At 41.2% G+C, this 20,882-nt stretch overlaps 1 protein-coding gene across 4 annotated transcripts; it reads left to right on the top strand.

The window, feature by feature from the left end:
- Positions 1–217: 217 nt before the first annotated feature.
- Positions 218–18,600, top strand: LOC146336585 (solute carrier family 68 member 1-like). 4 transcript variants are annotated; one of them, XM_084818481.1, is made up of 8 exons: positions 218–279; positions 4,008–4,140; positions 6,294–6,474; positions 10,377–11,111; positions 13,537–13,691; positions 14,430–14,513; positions 15,786–15,929; positions 17,186–18,600. In XM_084818481.1, exons 3-8 carry the CDS (start codon positions 6,322–6,324, stop codon positions 17,313–17,315), a joined length of 1,401 nt encoding a protein of 466 aa, XP_084674607.1. In that variant the 5' UTR covers positions 218–279; positions 4,008–4,140; positions 6,294–6,321; the 3' UTR covers positions 17,316–18,600. The 4 variants fall into 4 exon arrangements, with proteins under 4 accessions (XP_084674607.1, XP_084674608.1, XP_084674606.1 ...); XM_084818482.1 differs by lacking the exon at positions 4,008–4,140 and adding an exon at positions 3,248–3,384; XM_084818480.1 differs by lacking the exon at positions 4,008–4,140.
- The last annotated feature ends 2,282 nt before the right edge of the window (positions 18,601–20,882 follow it).

Here is a 20,882-nt window from a genome sequence, read left to right as displayed (position 1 = left end):
CGCCCGCGGAGGAGGAGGAGAACAAGGCGGCGGCGGCGGCGTTGTAGCAGCAACGTGGCAGGACGCTGGGGCGGTAGCGATTCAAAACGGGGAGGCTGCGAGAGCCCGTCCGAGAGGAGCCAATGGCACGCCTCGCTTCGGTCAGAGCCCGCGGCTCCTCCGGCCAATCGCGCGCCGGGCGCTCGCCGCTCGGCCAATGGGGTAAAGACGGAGGGGCAGGCCTTGAAGGCGAAGGCCCGCCCTCCGAGTTTTTCTACGCAGCCAGCGAGCGAAGGGCCGGTTAGTACTTGAGAGCTGGGGGGGGGGGAACCGCGGGAAGGTGGGGGGGGGGTCGTGCGCGCGCTCGCAGGCCGGGGATGCTCTTGCTGAGGCGTTGCTAGGGGTCATGAGGAGCTGGTTGCTAGGCGGGTTGATGGAGTTAGAGAGGGAAAGGCGGGGGGCGGGGAGGGGTTGGTGGGCGCTGAGGCGGCGGCAATCCTCTCCGCCCGTTTCCCGGGAGTAAGTTCCATTGACCGTAGTGGAGGGTTGCTCCTGAGTAAACCCGTGTTTGTGGATGGGTCCGAGAGCGTTGAAGGAAATTGACATGTTTGGTCGGGCTTCCGGATGGGGCTGTCGCTACCAAATAGCCTTAAGGAGTAATTAAAAACAGCAGCCAAACGTTTAGATTTTAGAACTGCGTCCCTGAAACTCCTGAAAATTTTACGGGGATGGCCTTGTTTATCGGGGGGGGGGGGGGGAGAAACGGTAAAGAGTCTTGCGGCATCTTAAAGACTTAAACTTATTCTGGCATAAGCTTTTGTGGGCACTGTCCACTTCATTAGATGTGCTGTGAACCTAAAAGCTTATGCCAGAATAATTTAAGTCTATAAGGGGCCGCAAGATCTTCCTTTATTTTTGCTGCAACAGATTAACGTGGCTACCCTTCTGGAAACTGTTTCCACAGTGCAGCCCTGTATATGTTTACTCGGAAGGCCGGTTTACTTTGTTGAGTGGGACTTGCTCCCAAGTAAATGGGTACAGGATTCAGGGGGTAGCTGTTTTAGCCTGTTGCAGCATAAACAACAAAGAGCGTTTTGGCACCGTAGAGGTGAACAAATTTATGCTGCTGTAAACATCTGTGGGTGGGTGGATGGATGAAGTGTTAACCTCAAATCGACAAGTCTATTACACATGCCCAGGGTGAGAGAGAGATGCAAACTGTATTGACCTGGTTCACACATAATGACTAGCCAAAGTACGGGGTTTGTATGTAACAACAACCCACAATTCAATGACAACTGGGTTATGTACAAACCAGGCTGTAGTCACTGGGAATTAAATGTTAAAAAAAAAGGAAAAGAAAAGACGGTGATTACCTTAAAAGTCAGAAACAATGAGAAAGTTCTCTGGTAACAAAAAAAACCCAGCCTTGTTTGTGGCACAGACGTCAAATTAATTGCTCCACAGTAGCCCTGAATAGCATATGTGACAATTTGTTAAAACCTGATTTGTTAAATTTTGCCATGGCTTCCAGTCCACAAAAGCTGCTGCTACTATAACATCTGTAAGACTTTAAGGTGTTACAAGGCTCCTAGTGGATGAGAACAGCTGCCCCTGGGTTTTAGTTTTAAGGAAAGACTCGTGAATTAGTCTCCAGATCAATGAAAAAGAGTAGGACCTCCAGTACCTGAAATAATGGGTAGACAAGGGAGTTGAGGCTTTTATTAATTCCTCCAGGACATACTTCATCTGTCCCATTTTCCCTCTTGTATGCTACTGTTAAAGGCACAGCAACCCTTTTTCACAGAATTATAGAGTTGGAAGGGACCTTGAAAGTAATTTAGTCCCCACACATGCACCATGCAGGATATGCAGCTACAGTAACTGACATATAATAGTCCAAGTCTGTCCTTAAATGCTTCCAGTGAAGGGGAGCCCACCACCTCCCAAGACCAGCCTTCCAAATTTGGTACTCTACAGAGGTTTTAAACTACAACTCCCAGAGTTCCTGACCATTAGCCATGCTCACTGGGGCTGATGGGAGCTGAAGTCCAAAACAACTGGGGGGCGCTGGGTTGGGGAAGCCTGCCCAAGGCATTCTCACTGCCACATAATTCTTTACTTTGGGGAGAGGAGGTTTCAGACCTGTGGCCGCTCACTTGTGGGGTGCCACAGGGTTCCATCCTCTCCCCGATGCTATTTAACATCTATGTGAAGCCGCTGGGGGCTATCATCAGGAGGTTTGGGGTGCGGTGTCATCATTATGCGGATGATACGCAGCTCTACCTCTCATTCAAATCTTCACCAATGTTGGCTGTAGAATCCCTGTTCAAATGCCAGGAGACGGTGAGTGGCTGGATGGGGAGGAATAAGCTGAAGCTGAACCCTGACAAGACCGAGGTACTTTGGTGGGAGACAAGAGGAGGTTGGGGGATGTTGACCTGGTGTTGAGGTACAGCTACCCTTGAAAGACCAGATCTGCAGCCTGGGGTCATTTTGGACTGCCAGCTGTCCATGGAGGCTCCAGCACTGTATCAACTCCATCTGATACGGCGGCTGCGCCCCTACCTTCCCAACCATCTGCTCCCTTTGGTAGTACATGCCCTGGTCTCCTCTCGTCTAGACTACTGTAATGCGTTCTGCATGGGGTTACCCTTGAAGACGGTTCAGAAGCTGCAGCTGGTACAGAACGCGGTGGCTTGCCTGATTAAAGGCAGCCGCCGGCGAGATCATATCACTGCAGTGCTGAAGGAGTTGCACTGGTTACCAGTTGTTTTCCGGGCCAAATTCAAGGTGTTGGTTTTGACCTTTAAAACCCTATATGGTTCTGGCCCAGCCTATCTTAAGGAGCGCCTCCAGCAACACCAGACAGGCTGCTTAACAAGGTCAGCCTCGGATGGCCTTCTGTCTGTTCCATCAGCCAAGACAGCTAGACTGGTGGGGACGAGGGAGAGGGCCTTCTCTGTGGTGGCTCCCACTCTGTGGAACTCCCTCCCTAGGGAACTCCGCCATGCCCTCCCTTTAATGAGCTTCCGCCACGCATTAAAAACATGGTTGTTCAGGCAGGCATTTGGGATGGTTTAGGGTATTTTAGAAAATGTTTTTACTGTAAAATTTTATTGTTTTAAACTGTTTTATTATATATGTTGTACATCGCCCAGAGTGGCTGGATGACCAGCCAGATGGGCGATTAATAAATTTAATAAATAAATACTTAGGAAGTTTCTCTGAAATATGCTTCCCTGCAATTTCTACCCATTGGTTTTAGTCCTATCCTGTGGAACAGGTCTGTTCCATATTCTGTGTGAGCCCTTCAGATATTTAAAGAAGGACATCTTGGAGGTTTAGGCATGTTTGCCTTTTACAGCAAAAACAAGAAATAATCAACTTGGTGCACCTTAAAAGGTAACAGATTAATTGTATCATAAGCTTTTATGGACTAGAACACATTATCAGATAACTGTTTCTCAGGTTTTAGCATTTACATTGCTTACTCCCGGTGTAGTTACATGTGCTGTTCTGGAGTAATTAGTGTTAAGAACTATGTCTAGTCTCATTGGAGGTGTGTGCTATTCATATTTGTAATGCAAGCCCTTGGTTCTGTAAAAGTCTAACGCTGATTGTATGATTCACTGTGACTACTATATGAGAGTTCCATATAATACATATTGTCGTATGATCACTAGATGTGGGATCTGAGTACTACAGATGTAGCTCACAAAGAAAACTTGACTGGTGCTCTGTGTTCTTTGTGGTGAAATATAATGCCATTCATGCTTACTCCAGGCATCAGTTTAAATGGAGCAATTAATTTACTCTTATCAGTGTCAATATGCCTTTAATTCATTGGAACTAAATATTGATAAAAGGTCAGTTTTGCCATCTGAATATCTGTTTCTAGCCTGCTGTTTCTACATACTATTCAAATACTAACATAATTTGTGCTGCAGGTGGATTAGTTATCCCAATTTTGGAACCAATATCATAAAAATGGGGGGGTACTCTTTTGTTCCTCCCCTCTTCCTCAGAGTGGAGGTATTGGAAGAGAGATGTGGCCTTCTACAGCTTCCTGATTTTTGCCGCTTGAAGACATTATGGAAGAGAGCACAAGTTACACATCTGACATGTTCTGGAACCAAAGAGCGTTTAATTGCACAGATGGTATACCAGACTTTCCACCTGATCATAGTTCTTGCCAATAGCAATGAGGGAGCCATAAGGGCACAACAGTTGTTGCAGTGGAAATAATTGTGGTTAGATGGTATATAGGATCCACTAATACCAATGGTGTTCAATTACACTTCTCTTATTTGCTTGTATGCATTGGATCTTTGACAAAATGTTGAGCACTGTTGTAGCAAGCTCACTGAGTCTGAGAGTCAAGGATAAATAGGTGAGAAAATATTGCCCTCTTGTGGATCATGCAGGGACATTAAATTATACAAAGATTTATATCATCTTACAACATTCACCTTGATTGAAGCAAGGCATCATGCCTTTAGTGGGTATTAACTGGCAAAAATAAAAATGATTTCATTTATTAGTTCAGGATGAAGCATTTAGATTTGTAAATTGCAAAATATTCAAGTGGCCGTGCACCAACATTCAAGAAAATAGAAAGTTATGATTAAAAACACACCATGCATATATTCCACCCTTTTCCCTATATCTTCCATCTGCTAACTTCCAGTGCGTAGGCCACAATCCAACATAGTGATGCTTATTCCTTTTCTATTATAAACACACTTCATCACAAAATTCAGAAATGGCAGTTCTTATTCTTTACAAAATTGTGGTTAATTTATTTCAGAATCCATTTTAAAATATGAGTTCCTCTCAGTGACTTCCCTCTTCAAAATACATTGTTAAAACTACAAAATCTTGTCTTCATGCTCACTTGAAATTCACAAAAAAGTCAAAAACTGTATCTTCCGTACAACAGTTCATGCAAGACTTCCCCAGTCCTTTGTACACATAAATACATCAGATTAACCACAGTAGAAAGTCACATTTCATATTATCAACACAGAACTATACATAGACATATTCATGACTGCAATATTCTAACACTTACATTCTTCTAATGCGTTTGTGCAGGCACATAGATCAAAAGATTCTTCAGGTGGCAAAAAGCATAGAATTGCCATTCTTAACTCAAACTGAAATAAAGTAAGCAATTTAAAATTTTGTATCCTGAACTACTTACAGGCAATGTTTCAGTGACATTTACCTTTCTGTTCCAATTCTGTCTAATGGAAAAAATATGTCCAATAACATGTGATATATATAATGTTTCAGTGTTATGTTTTATGTGTGTCTCTTCACATTCCATCAAGTGGTATACAGAGACACGCTAAATACCACAAAATTACTACATCAATCTAACTAATATTTATATACTGTTGAGTTTAATTTGTAGCTCTCCAAATTAGTGGTTGTGTATAGTATTTTAAACATTGGAGAAGGGCAATGAGAAAGCTGCATGTGTTTTAAATGCTTTGCTGCACCCCTATAGGGCAAAATTCCTAATGTGTTTGTTTTGTTAATGCAAGTAAGACTACAATCCTGAGCAACTTATTATATTATTATTTATTAGCAATATTTATATACCTCTTCTCATTTTAAACAAATCCCAAAGCAGTTTATAAAAGAATAAAAACAAACGAACAAAAACCATACATATACATACAATAGTATCATGAGGTTGTTACAAAGATAGCTTATGGTTGGGGGAAAGCCAAAGTAAAGAGATAGGATTATGCCCTTAAACTTTTATTGAAAACCTATTGGATCCACTCTTGATACTTGTAAGCGTCCGAACTCAGAGGCTTATGAGTATCCAGTGCAGACCAGAAGGCACGGTGGAGGCAATTTTTGCCTCTGCCACATCTCAAACTCTGCAATTTAGCAAGATGGGCGTTTTCCCCCATCTAGCTGTGACGTCAGGGAGGGGGAGGGATGGAGGCTGGGGAGGCATGGGGATACAAGGAGCTTAGACTCCTGGGTCCGAGGTTGGAGCACTGTCTCCGACCTCAGATCCAGGAATCCGAACTATCCTATGGCCCCCAGATTCTGTCTAGAGGCCATAGGATTGCTCTCTAAAACATACAACTAGAGACATAGAGCACACTGAACTCAGTAGGACTTATTTCCAAGTAAACAGTCATAGGACTGTAGTACTATGCACACTATTAATTACTGTTGAAAGGTGTTTAGTTATGCATAAGATTGAATTACATGTATTTCAGTGCTTGACTTTATAGGAATTACAGCCATGTCTAATTATTAGTATGTTAATTTTTTTTTTCTCCTAGGGAAGAAGAAAAATATCACAGTGGAAAAATGAAGTTTTTTTCAAGAATTCATCCTAATGCCCTGGCATACTCCATGACCACATTAGGTGCTGGAATGATGAATAGTATCTTTAGTTTCTATTACGTTAAGCTCTTTTTAAACAGGTACAAGATCTCAGAAGCAGCATTCCACCAAGCACAGGTACAGTTAATGTCAACAATTGTTGCTATTTAGTAACAGATACTATTGGGGTCAAATAATGGTAGATGACCATTACCAACATTACCCACTCCCAGTGCCCAAACAGCCTTTCAAATCTCTGGCACTCTGTCTTTCTCTCTTGCACATACACACAACCTCTCATCTTTTTGAAATGTCAACAAAAAAGACCTTAAAAACAACAAGGAGACTTGTAGCATCTTAAAGACTAACAAATTTATTCGCACATAAGCTTTCGTAAGTCCACATGTTTTTGCTGTAAGACAGACTAATGTGGCTACCATTCTTGAATAAAGGTCTGATGTGTTTTGAAAAATTGGAAGATTGATTACACACCTTTAGCTATTTTTAGTCCCTTACTTTATGGTCATTATGTTACAGGTTGTCTGACTTGTATTTATGGCCAAGCATGGCAGTACAGCGCATGCATTCAAAAAATTGGCTACACATATATTGACAAAACCTTTTAGATACTGTCCCTGGGTTCTAGTATAACTTCTTATGAGTGCTCAGGAAACCAAATTAATTGACCCATGTATATTTTGTGCCTGTAAATCCTATCAGCACTGTTATTCATGTGATCTCCATGTCCTGATTATTGTGCTGCTTGTCCCTCCCTTCTGATGCCAGTTAGCTGCCGATGGCCCCTTCTGGCTCTTCCCAGGAAATGCCAATAAGAACTAAGATATTCAGGGACTTGGAGTTCTTCCTTCCTTCATTTATTGCATTTCTATACCACCCAATAGCCAAAGCTCTCTGGGTGGTTTACAAAGAATAAAAACTTTTAAAATACAACATTGTACATAATATAAGAACGATTTACATACACAGATAAACACACACACACACGCATGCACACATGCGCACGCACACAGTTATAATAATCAACAATAAGAAATCTCAGGATCAGATTAAAAACCTTATCATATGCTGCCGAATGAGACTAAAGGAAGGTCTTAACCTGGCAGCGAGAAGATGACTATGTTGAGAGCACATGTCACAGGGGCAGGGGGAAAATATGCTCTTCATATTTATTTCATGATAATAAAATCAGCTCTAGTCCTAAAAATACATATGTGAGACATATGTATGGATGTGAAATGCTTATGGGCACATTGTACATTCCAGAAACCAAATCCATTTCACTGGAACCTAACATCTGTTAAACCAGGAAGCAAATGTTATGAATCAGATGTGCCATCTGCTGGATCAGCACACCACAAGAGTTTAGGAGGATGTCATGTTTCAAGCAAGACCAAAAAATACAAAGCTGTAATCCTCGTTTTCCAAATGTCAGTCTAAACAGAAAGGGTCCCATGTTGCTCCCATAAATCCTCAGGCTTGAATTTTGGCAATATTTTGAGGGGAGGGGGAGTGGCTGTTATCTACCGAGAGTCCTTGGTCTTCACCAGACCCCCTCTCCGGGAGACCAAGGTTGTTGAGTGCATGTACTGGAGGTTGGGCCCGAAGGGCAGTCTGAGGATTCTGCTTGTGTACCGTCCACCCCGCTGCACGACTGACTCCCTGGCCAAGGTGCTTGAGGTGGTCTCTGATGTGCGTGTACAGTCCCCTAACTTACTGGTGTTGGGGGACTTCAACATACATTCGGAGGCCATCCTCACAGGAGCACCTCGGGACTTCATGGAGACCATGGCCTCCTGGGAGCTGCACCATATTCTAACTGGGCCCACCCATGTAGCCGGTCATGCACTAGACCTTGTGTTTGTTTCTGGAGAAGCGGGGAGTGATGTGGAAGTCGGGGGTATATCCACCACCCCCTTGTCATGGTCAGATCACTATCTGGTGATGTTGGACTTCTCGGTTCCACAACCCCTCCGCAGGGGTGGAGGACCCATTAAATGTTGGCAATGCGCTCTACGTGGGGTTACCCTTGAAGACGGTTCGGAAGCTGCAGCTGGTACAGAACGCGGCGGCTCGCATGATTAAAGGCAGCCGCCGGCGAGATCACATCACTCCAGTGCTGAAGGAGTTGCACTGGTTACCAGTTGTTTTCCGGGCCAAATTCAAGGTGTTGGTTTTGACCTTTAAAACCCTATATGGTTCCGGCCCAGCCTATCTTAAGGAGCGCCTCCAGCAACACCAGACAGGCCGCTTAACAAGATCAGCCTCGGATGGCCTTCTCTCTGTCCCATCAGCCAGGACAGCTAGACTGGTGGGGACGAGGGAGAGGGCCTTCTCTGTGGTGGCCCCCACTCTGTGGACCTCCCTCCCTAGGGAACTCCGTCATGCCCCCTCTTTAATGAGCTTCCGTCGTGCATTAAAAACGTGGTTGTTCAGGCAGGCATTTGGGGTGGGTTAGGGTATTTAAAAAAAAAAAAAATTATGGTAAAATTTTATTGTTTTAAATTGTTTTATGGTGGGTTGTACATCGCCCAGAGTGGCTGGGTGACCAGTCAGATGGGCGATTAATAAATCTAATAAATAAAATAAATAAACATCTCCAGGAGAACAGTGTTAGGTCGTTGTGATCAGCCAACAAAAACATTGGCATGTCCATGGAACTCAAAATATGGGGTATAGATGGCCTGGATAAGAACATTCTGTTCAGTCCTAATGGTCAGATTGGGCTTAAGAAAAGAGGCAGACTTACAGCACAATCCTATCCATGTTTACTCGGAAGTAAGTCCCACTGTGTTCAGTGGGGCTTACTTCCTTGACAGTGGGTTTAGGATTGCAGCTGTAGCCAGTTCCATTCCTTGCCAATGTTAGCATCTGATTGTCCAAGTGAAGTACTAGATCCAGGAGCAACCCGAAGCTGGGTTCAGAGGTTCCCATTTCTGGTAGAAGAAGTCCTTCCATCAAAGGTTGACTTTTCCATTCGAGGAAGAGAACTTTTGAATCCCATCAATAAAATTATCCATAAAAGTATGGATTTTAATTGGGACTTTGTTACAGGGTGATCAGCACTATTTAATGTGTAAATAATGTAGTCAGATCTTTTGATTATGCATTTAACTGTATATGCAATTTCCAACTGTTTATGCAATTCATTTAAGAGAGGGTATTACCTCTCTTTGTGTTAAACACACAAAAATCATCTTTTCATTGAGGTCTAGCAAGTCAGTTGATAGTGGCATTCCAGTCCACAGTATTTGCACCAGTGCCTCTGTCTCATCTGTAATGCTAAGAGTTCTATGTTGCTGTGATGACCACTTATTTTGTGAACAAAATTGTCCACTTTCAGCATGTCTTGAGGACTGCTAATTTTTGAAAGAGTCCCATACAAATTATATGAATCTGCTGTTATTTGTTTCATTAATTGATCACTGCTTTTAACACTACATGCAAGTGCCACAAACCACAGTGGCAACATGCAACATACACATGCCTTGATTTTTCTGAGAGGTCCCCTTTCAGCAGCTGGCATCACAGAACCCAGAAATCAATGGCCCGGTTTGCGTGATTATGGTGGGAGAAAGAAGCCATGGTGGCTTATTTCCCCTGTTGCACGTGCCGGGGGATATGCGTAATTACCCTCGCCAACATGGTCTGCCATGTCATGCAGACCTGGTAAAGGTGGCTTGTTAACTAAAACATGGGCTGTTTTAGCGTTCTGGGGTGGTTTGTTAACCATGGCAACAAACCACCATTACTGGGTTCTCACGGCATGGCAAGCTGTGAAAATCCCCCCGGCATGCAGCTGGCACCAATCCCCTCCTCTAGATTATAGCATTTCTGAATGTTTTGTTTTAGTCAGTATTGTGTATCAGTTATTTAATTATTTTAATCTTTTCCATGTTATGTTTCTTGCTGCATTTTTACATGAAATACATGTTTTCATTTGTTTAAACTGCTCTGTGATTTTTGTTGAGCCATTTAAAGTGGGGTAAAAGTTTTGAAATATATTGTTGTTGTTTACCCAGGTTGTTTTTATGATATGGAATGCCATTAATGACCCTCTCTTTGGGTATATTCAAGACAACTCCAAAGTACCATGCTGTTCAAGACGTCAGTTTTCCATTTTATATGGAGCTCCATTGTATGCTTTGGCCTTTCTGCTTCCTTGGTTTCCTTGGAAACAATATGAAGAAGATGACTGGCTTAGCGGGCTTCATCTTATCATTGCTTTGTGTGCTTTTGATGGCCTGCTTACGTTTGTCTTGCTAGCACAGTGTGCACTCTTTGCCGAAATTTCAACTAGACATGAAAATAGGCTCCAGCTTATTAAGTATAACCAAGTGGCAACCTTAGTTGGATCCACCAGCATCCTTTTCTGTGGTTTAATTTCGGATAACATGGAGAACTTCACCTATTTTCAAGTCTTTACAGTTCTGGTAGGAATAGTAGCAACTGCTTGCATGTGTTACACTGGAATGTATAGCACTACTCAGTATGAAGAAAAGGAAACTCTTGTGGAGGGATTTTCTCCAGAAAGTGCCGAGAGCTCTCTCTCTTGGTCTTCTGTGATTTTGTTGACCAAACAGATCATGACTCAGAGGAATTTTTTGCTTTTTGTGACTATGAACTTCTTTCAAGTCTTCCACTTGGCCTTTTGCAACAATTTCATGATGATCTTTGCAGATAACCTCATCCCGAAGGACATTCTTTCCTCCTCTATCAGAAGTATCATGTACGGGGCAAGTTTTATTTGTCCTCAGGTAGGCAGAAAACCTCTTGTTCTTTTCTCTTAAAAGGAAAATGTGCTGATTCCCTGCAATTTAAAGTTATTTGCTTACACTGCTTGCCAATAATAATTATGCATTATCTTGCAGAAAACCTTTATCATATTACAGAACAAATCTTTGGCAGTACCGATTTGTGACAAAGGCATTTAACTTTTCCACATACAGTTTGACAATTATTCCTACCTGCCCCCAAACACAAATAATAATTTCCCATACACATATATTATATACATACCAAGAAACATTTCTGATAATATTAGAATTTATATTGGCTTTGAATGAGGTGGAGGTCAGGATGTAATTAATAATTTCCTAAAAGTAAACATGTTTAATGTTAGGTCTTTTTTTCATTACTTGACCCAATACTTGCATTTAGAGCAGTAGTTCTCAGTTGGAAGACTGGCTTCTCTAGGGCTGGGGGATTTAGTGATGAATTGTGCCTTAGGGCACAATCCTATGCATGTTTAGACAGAGAAAAGGCCTCTAACTCCCAGCATTCCTGGCTAGGGAATGTTGGGAGTTAGAGGCCTTTTCTCTGTCTAAACATGCATAGGATTGTGCCCTTAATTAGTTAACTTCTGTTCCCCATGGGGGTGGCGCACTTTAATTACTAGTATTTCATCATTTTGTTTACCTTTTTAAAATAGTGCTATTTTGCTATGCAAGAAGAAAGAAAAGGAATTCTTTTTGAAAAGACACTAGTAATTAAAGCACACATAGTCCTCCCAGAGAACATTGATTGATTAATGGGGAATTCATCACTAATCCTCCTTCCTGCCATGCTGAACAGGAAGCAATAAAAGAGGCAGAACCTACAAGGAGAAAGGTACAGTAGCCCTTGCAAGCCTCAATAGTGCTGTGCTAGTCCACATGACAGGCTGACAATGGTCTGAAAGAATATGGAAGGACAACCTAGAAAACCCTAGAATTCAACCATGTGTCAGTGACATTGTCTGGATTCTCTGTTTGGAGCAGGGATGGGGAACATGTGGACATCCAGATGTAGGTTGACTGCACCTCCCATCATCCCTCACCCCAGTGTAGAGTAGGTGAACAGAGGATGGCAATTCTAGAGGAGAGGGCTAATAGAAAAGCAGTCCATCTCACCATGTTCATTGTAGAGCATAACAGCCACTGCTGCTATGGTGACCCTGTAGCAGTGTTTATGTTTAACCACATGGCCACTATGTTTAATAATGAGTATGTTTTACCTGTATACTAAGTGTGTACATCAGCTGCTGCATGTAAACCAACACAGAAAGCTGCTGTATTTATATGAGACATCCATTTTAAACCTGTGCACTCAGTAGCATTGAATATAACAGCTGGGGAGAAGGTACAACTGGCTCTAAAGCAGTTGTGTGTAGTCATTGGTCAGACACAACAGGTATGAGGGGAATGGGAGTTGGTGCTATGTGTGTACAATTCTGTGTGCAAGAAAAAATTAATTTTCACATTTTGAAATGTTGATGGATTTGTGTTATACCATATGATTCACCAGAAAATATAGATTCAATAGACAGGATGTACTGACAGCTTCAGCTGTCCACATTGTGAGCTATGATGTGCCAGTGATGTTTTATGACACACATTTTAATACATATTTGATGATACCATATATTTATTCACATTTTAGAGAATGGCATAACTGGCAAGAAAACATTGAACAAATCACTGCATACACTTAAATAGGACATTGGACATAAACTGACTTCTCTTGTAGCTTCATGTATGGCCTACTTAAGCCATAGTGCTTGGTGGATCAACTTGAACCCCAGAGAAGACAGCTGGAGTTATATTGTTTTCAATCCTAGTATTTCATCTTAACTGGATGTTTAATTAGTGTATAAAGGATATGCAGCCAGATCCTAAGCATGTTTATTTACAAGTAAAACCTATTAAGTTTATTGGGCTACTGCCAAGTAAGTTACCCAGAATTGTTGCCTTACATATATTTTCCTGCTGTCCTGTTTCTTTTGCTATTTTTGAATATCTGTTTATTGTGAAATGGCTTTTGGTTCGTTAACGTTAAGTGTTTTATGATTGTTTTATCCAACTTAGAGGGCCCACTAGGTCAGAAAGGCGAGATAAAGCAAATGTTTCTTACTAGAAAACAAAGAAGGCAGCCTTTGGCTGGAAAAGAAAGAAGGCAGACTTTGTAAAAACACAAGCTTCAAGCTATTGTCATTTAGAATATACTGGATAGATCAATAAGCTGTTGTACTAGTACAATTCCTATGTTGTTAAGCTGCAGAAAGGTGCTTGCAAGTAACATTTTGATGTGGGTTTTTTAATTATTAAAGCCCATACCATGCAACATTACAAATATTTACAATCTTTTTAGCAGGGCTACAGTACTGTATGTAGCTTAATATGTTTCTTTTCTGTTATATTTCAGTGTCTTGTGCTCATCAGTCATACTTTGTTGAGGAAAGTTGGTTACTATAAGATTGTCTTATTTTCCTTCTACTTGGAAGGAGTAGCTGCAGCTGTCATGTTTGTTCTAGGCCCAGAACACTACTACCTTTTGGCTATTTATCTCTCAGCAAACATGTAAGTAAATATGTATCTTCCATTTGGGGAATTTAGAGATTTAAGCCAAGATTCAGAGCTACTTTTTATTACTCAGAGGTTCATAGATCATAGAATCATAGGGTTGGAAGGGGCCTACACAACCATCGAGTCCAACCCCTTGCTCAGTGCAGGAAGCTAACTCCCAGGCAGGCTCCCATCCAAGTATTAACCAGGGCTGACCCTGCTTACCTTCTGAGATCAGACGAGATCAGGCACATCCAGCCCTTCACTCGATGTTTCAGGCTGCAAGTTTGCAGGGGGGCTGAACAAGATACCTTGGGTGGGTTCTCCTGCCCTAGGGCTGGGATGCAAAAAATGAGGGCTACAGGCAGCCTTCCAGGACTCCAGGACTCCACTGCTGGAAAAACATGGCAGCAGACTGGCAGCACAGTACACTGGTGGGATCGCTACTTTACCATGAACAGCAGTTGTAAAGCAGTGATCAGAGTGACTGAGGTGGGGGTTACAGGCTCCTCTCTCCCCCAGCCACCTTGAAGTAGCCTGAATCACTACTTTACTGTTGCCAATAGCAACTGTAAAGCAGTGATCGAGTTGGGGGTCTCTGGCTGAATAGCTGTTTTACCACAAATGCTTGGGAGTAAGCCCTTTTAAATTCAGGGGACTTTGGAGTGGACATGCCTAGAATTGCACTGTTAGTATGTAGATGTTATTTGTCTGGGGTAATGAATATCTAAGTCATTTTTTCTATTTCTTTAGGGTAATTGTTCAAGCTTCCTTCAGTCTGTTTAATTTGCCTTTGGCTGATATTATTGATGCAGATTTAAAGAAACATAAACGAAGGTGGGTAATTTTGTTATTCTGTCTACACAATAATGTTGATTTATTATTGATAAGTCCATTTTCCAATTGGTAAAATCCAAGAAATTATATATAGATGAAGCCTATTGAAACTATGATACTCTTTGGTAATCATTCTACGAGGTTAGGATCAACCACATCATACATCTTAAAGCAAAATAGGTAATTGTAGGGAGCTGATCTTCTGCAAGAAGATACTATTTCCTTTTCAATGCATATATAGATTCTGACAAACGCTTCCTGCTACCGAAGCACAGATTCAGTTCAGACAATTCTTCAAAGCAGTTTGTAGTATCAAGAATATGTCATAGGCTCACACACTCAATCCTCCCCTTTTCATATGCCAATTCCCTCTACCATTTCTGGCTTTCCTCTAATTATAGTTTACCATGCTGTCCAAATTGAACAAACTGTGACTAGCACTAACCTCCAAACCATGATTTGCAAACTCATTTCAGATCATGTTTTGGAAATTAGTATGCATTATTTGGACATCATAGCAAACTGTGGTAAGAGGAAACCCAGAAATGAAGGAAGGAGTCAGTGCACAAGAGGGTAGGAAGCAGGGGGAGGGGGGAGTGAGGGAGCCCATAGCACATTCTAGATCCTCCAGACCATTGTTTGAAGGATCCAGATGTAGCATCTAAGCTTAGTTATAGTCCCATTGGTAATGAAAGTTAGTTGATCAAATCACCAAAATATAGCTGGCTGGTTAATGCATTTTTTTCATTCTGATTGAGAGTTAAACCATTGTATCTAAACATAGTGAGTAGCACATGCCAGCATCCATGTTGGTTGGTTGGTTGGTTTACTTACTACCATGGTGGGCAGATGAGGCTTCTAGGACATACTTCATTCTTTACTAGAGCCATGAGATCTGCTGGAGCCTGATGCAAAATATATGCACCTTAATGAAATTCTGAATCCAATAATTTGTTTGAGTACCACAACTGAACATAGCTACAGTCCTTCCACATAAAAATCTGCTGCTGGTCACCCCAAGTTTTCTGTGTTTCAACAGTATAATTTAAGGCATGGAGAAGTCATTTTGTTGCTGTTTTTAAATAACTGGGAGTCGAAATGCTTGCCGATCTAGTGCAAATCACCCAAATATCTATCTTTTGCCCACCGCTGACTTACGACACATATGTATCTCTTTTCTGCTGAATCACTCAATTTACAGTTTAAAACCATGGCTTACAACATATCTATATTAATGTGCCATGTAACACAAGTCTCTGCTTAACCTTTCAGATCACCACTTTCCTCCATGGTTTTTGGAACCAATGCCCTATTTACAAAACCAGCCCAGTCTTTAGCTCCTATGCTTGTGGTTACCATACTCAATCAATTTGGTTATGCAAATCTGAATAGTAATGTTGCTCAGCCAGACCCAAGGTAAGTGGCAGGTTGTCATTAAAATCATCGATCTTATACCTAAAATATATATTAATAAGAGATTTGTTTTAGGCATAATGCAGGTTTCACCGCTGCTTGGGTTTGAAGACTGGTTCATGTTAGGCTAATTACCTTCTCTATGGAATCAGACCAGGCTTGAGAACATCTCATGAATAGCTGAAATGTGAATTGAGCTGTGCACAGACAGGGCCATAAGGGGCAGTATCCAATGTTAGTCCTACATAGAGTAGATCCATTGAAATGAGGTAGTTGTGAAACTACCTCATTTCAATGGATCTACTCTATGTCGGACTAACATTGGATATTATCCAATGATTCCTGTGTTGGCAACAACTGAAAAAAAAAAAAAAGCACCGTGCCTGATTCCCAGATAAAATTTTCCACACAATTTTTAGCATGTGTGTGCAAACAGACCTGATCGATTATTCAGAGAAGGTAATTCCTTGTAACTACATCTAGGGTCAGTTCATCAGCCTCAGTATTGCAGAGACCCACACCTCCAAAGAGCACCACAACCTTTGTTAAATCTTATTAAAATTAATGACATGCACAATTTTTCAGGACCCGTCTAGACAACTCAATGTGTACTGGCGAATAGCAAAAATGCTTCTGTAAAATAGGTTATACATGGCTTTGTTTAACATTTTTTAACATTATTGATGGGTGGGAATCAAATAAGCCATGATTTGTTTATATTATGTTGCTATACATTTTTCAGATTATTCATCAAAACAAACGGGAAGACTCAGTGGCCTGGTTCACACATCACACTGCAATTCCTGGGTTCTTTGACCCATGAATTGCCAGGGACGAGTGAAGAGAAGAGCACACTGCCTCCTGTGTGCTTGTCATTTCTGCTTTCAATAAACAACCCTGTTCCTGGGTTGTTCTGTGATGTGCAAACCTGGAAACTCTGGAATACTTATAAGTTAAACAACTCATATAAATGCTTATGAGTTAAACATTGCCCATGGTTTGTTGTTGGGTCAACTCTGGGTTGTTTAACCCATAAAGTACCCAGAGTTTCTGAGTTCGCATGTCACGGGACAACCCAGGAACTTGGTGTTCCTGGGTTGTTAACTGAAAGCGGAAACAACAAGCATGCAGGAGGCAACGTGCTCATTGCTTTGCTCATCCGTGGGAATGCCTGGGTTAAACAACATGTACTGCAATGGCTTTTGTTTTGTAATGATTGTTGAAAGTGAACATGGTAAAAATTTGGACTTTTCTCTCAGTTTATTTCTAGGACTCCATGATGCTATGTTCTACATGATCTGCCTGGTTCCTCTTTGCATTGCAGTTGTACAGATTCTGACATGGACACCCTTTTCCATCCAGAATAGTCATCTAACAATTGTACATTGAATGCTAAACATATGCTTCAAGGAACCAAATATTCCATTTTACACAATAGCAGATGGCAACTGTGAACAAGAACATTGGACTTCTTTTAATTTTTGGACTAGCAGATCAAATGCAGCCAGAGCTATTTAATGTTCATCTGTCTGTAAATCCTATCACTGAGTGCCTTATCATGAAGCAAGTATCTCTTTCTTGTTCAATTACTTATCAGGTAATTGAAGAGATATTAGAAATCTCAAATAGATTTGATGAATACACTAAAATGCCTCTACCTCACATTAACATCCAAGCTATAATGGCATAATGGTATACTGGAATTCTGTGAATGAAAAAATCTGACACAACTATCAGAGGAGGTAAAATCCTGTAATTACTTCATGAAGGTGCATTTAAACACCCTCAAATGTGGAATGCTGCTTCTTTGCTGTAAGCCATAGAAAAATGTATCTTAGGTTTCTCTTTCTCTGTAACTGGTATTTGGTCTGCAAAGCTCAGCATGCTTTCCATAAATGGGATGCCTTATCCCTGCAGGAGAGAAAAGAAGGAGCTATAACAATTTGGAGCAGACAGAGGAAATTTGTAAGGGCTGTTAAGCAAAGAAATAAGACCTTGACAATATCTAGAAACTAGGGAGAAATGTAATTGGAGGGAGAGGAGATGTGTATATGCTCTGTGGAAAGCACTGCAATCGATGTGTGTGTTTATACACCAAAGGCCATGGTCGTTACATGTGCAGCACTGCAGTTTGTCATTGACAATAGGGAAGAGATGCGAGGGAAGGGGAGGAAGTACAGAAGAAGCACAGTAGTAGGAAACCCAGTAAATCCAGATGGTGGAAAGGCAGGTTATTGCATGAGGTGGAGGGCAGAAGCTTCTATGAAAGTCTGAGGCTTCTGATAAATAGGCTTGTTAAAGAAAGAAAAGGTGTTTGGGCACTTCCAAAGCATATTACCATAAATGTGGAAAAATCAAAATGCTTTCATGGTTTGGGTTTGTGGGACTGTAGCAAAATATATTTATTGGGTAGCAAGCTGGCTGGCTTTGGATTTCCTGGCTGCTTGATGTCATCCAAATAGGGATAAGCATACTGAAATTGTACTGAAGTGCTCTGTACTTGCTTGAACAGGCCATCTGAATGGTCTGTCAAGTTTCTATTATCTTAACTTCAAATAGCTGAATACAGCATTTTGGATTTGTTTCTGTTAAAGCCTTTCAGTTTTCATCTTTTATGTTTCGAAGTCTGAATTATGCCATAATAAATCCTAACCATCCTGTCCTTTGACCAATAGATTATATATAATGCCACTTTATTTCTTATACATGCAGCATTTTATTTTAAAATGTCATCTTTTTAGCTCAGTTCTTAATAAAGTGTTGGAAGGAGGAACTGACTTCTTAGAAAGGTGAGGTTTAGCTCTTCTTTTCCAGAGTCAGATGGTGCAGAACAAATCTACCCCTGCTTTTCCCACACCTCCATGCCTTTCAGAGTCGTTATATTACACTGGTGTTTTTACCTGTTAATACTGTTGTTTCGGGAAACACAAGAATGGCCAACAGATTGGAAAAAATCAACTTATATCCCCATACCAAAAAAGGGAAGCACCAAAGAATGTTCAAACTATTGAACAGTGGCACTTATTTCACATGCCACTAAGGTAATGCTCAATATCTTGCAAGGTAGACTCCAGCAATTCATGGGACGAGAATTGCCAGATGTACAAGCTGGGTTTAGAAAAGGCAGAGGAACTAGAGACCAAATTGCCAATATCTGCTGGATAATGGAGAAAGCCAGGGAGTTTCAGAAAAACATCTATTTCTGTTTTATTGACTATTCTAAAGCCTTTGACTGTGTGGATCATAACAAATTGTGGCAAGTTCTTGGTGGTATGGGGATACCAAGTCATCTTGTCTGCCTCCTGAGGAATCTGTATAACGACCAAGTAGCAACGGTAAGAACAGACCACGGATCAACAGACTGGTTTAAGATTGGGAAAGGAGTACGGCAAGGCTGTATACTCTCATCCTACCTATTCAACCTGTACGCAGAGCACATCATGCGACGTGCTGGGCTTGAGGAAGCCAAGGCTGGAGTTAAAATCGCTGGAAGAAACATTAACAGTCTCAGATATGCAGATGATATCACTTTGATGGCTGAAAGCGAGGAGGAGCTAAAGAACCTCATGATGAAGGTGAAAGAAGAAAGTGCAAAAGCTGGCTTGCAGTTAAACCTAAAAAAAAACAAGATTATGGCAACCAGCTTGATTGATAACTGGCAAATAGATAACTGGAAGTTTAAAGAAACTGGCCTTACTACTGAGATACCCTATCTTTGGAGTACATTACATGATATTACTACGCTCCCTCATTTTCCTGCTTGCTTGGTAAACTGGAAGAACTAGCTACAGAGCAGACCTCAAATGAGCAGCACCACAAGATACATGGGAAATACCCATGTTTAATTAGCCAGAGCATTTAAAACTCTCATGCGTTCTTCCAAACTTCATATACATTATTCTGGTGTCTTTCAGCATAGAGTTCATAGGTCCTGAACAAAACCACACAAACCCAGAAGTGCAATTTGTTAGGAGTAAGAATGAAGTTACAACACGCCTTTTATTGTCATATGAAGTGATTTGCCAGAAAATTTGCCAATCAATTCTATATACATTTTCACCTGTTAATGCTGTTCCCAACAGCTTTTATTTATATATTAGAACAGTCCTTCTACAACTATATTAGTGAAATACTGAAGGGTGGATTCTTAAATCCTGTTTTTAATCAATAGTGAATATTGGCTTGGTGTTCCTACTTTGTGCACATGCCCAACTGAAATGAGTGGAAGTAGTACAAGTCCATTTGTGCATTTGCATTTTTAAAAAATATTAAACTCCCAAATTATAGGATTCAGGTTGGTATGCTTAATTATTGAATCAAGGTTGGAGTGGAGAGTATGAAAAGTAATTATTTCTAAGTTGAGACTTATTGTACAAATGTTCTTCATGTTGTTGATTCTGGTTTGATAAATACTGTTCTCTCCAGCCTCCTACTAATGTGCCTGCTTTCCTTCATGTTTGTCCTTTTCAAAATGAAAAACAATTAACTGCTGTTGTGTATATACGTACTTCTTGTCAATACTGTATTCTATAGCAGGGAAAATCATTGATTTGTTCTTGTATAATGTAAATCACTAGCAGAAGTTTAGAGCAAACTGTTCAGTTATTTAAAAAAAGTATTTTTGTCATGGAGGTGTGCAGCCTTGAAATGTGCAGTCATAATGGAGTGCCTCTAAACGGATATAGACTACTTCCCCTCACCACTGAGTAACTCACAGCTGCTCCCACATACGCAGGAGCATCAGGATTTAACTGGAGCTTCAGGCTTCAGCCTTGTAAACTCTCTTCAGTGCCTGGGCTCAGTTCAGCGAGTAAAGTAAGAACAGGGAGGGGAAGTCATCTGAGCATGTACAGAGTGCACACTCATATTGGCTAAAAAGTAACCCAGTTTTCTCCCTAGACATCTGTAATTGGGGGGATGGGGGCAAGATTTAGAGGTCAGTGAGTGTGAAGAGAG

Source organism: Heloderma suspectum, chromosome 12, assembly GCF_057233095.1.
Source record: "Heloderma suspectum isolate Gila_16-S chromosome 12, 16-S_ref, whole genome shotgun sequence".
NCBI classification, from domain to species: Eukaryota; Metazoa; Chordata; class Lepidosauria; order Squamata; family Helodermatidae; genus Heloderma; species Heloderma suspectum.
The sequence above is the reverse complement of the archived record's forward strand: the minus strand, read 5'-3'. Positions and strand labels throughout refer to the sequence as shown.

Bases quoted from the DNA above. Each gene is read 5' to 3' on its own strand.
- LOC146336585 (XM_084818479.1), top strand. From the start codon at position 5,063: ATGCGTTTGTGCAGGCACATAGATCAAAAGATTCTTCAGGTGGCAAAA. The intron at 5,149-6,293 runs GTAAGCAATTTA...TTTTTCTCCTAG, and splicing joins TTAACTCAAACTGAAATAAA to GGAAGAAGAAAAATATCACA. The intron at 13,692-14,429 runs GTAAGTAAATAT...CTATTTCTTTAG, and splicing joins ATTTATCTCTCAGCAAACAT to GGTAATTGTTCAAGCTTCCT.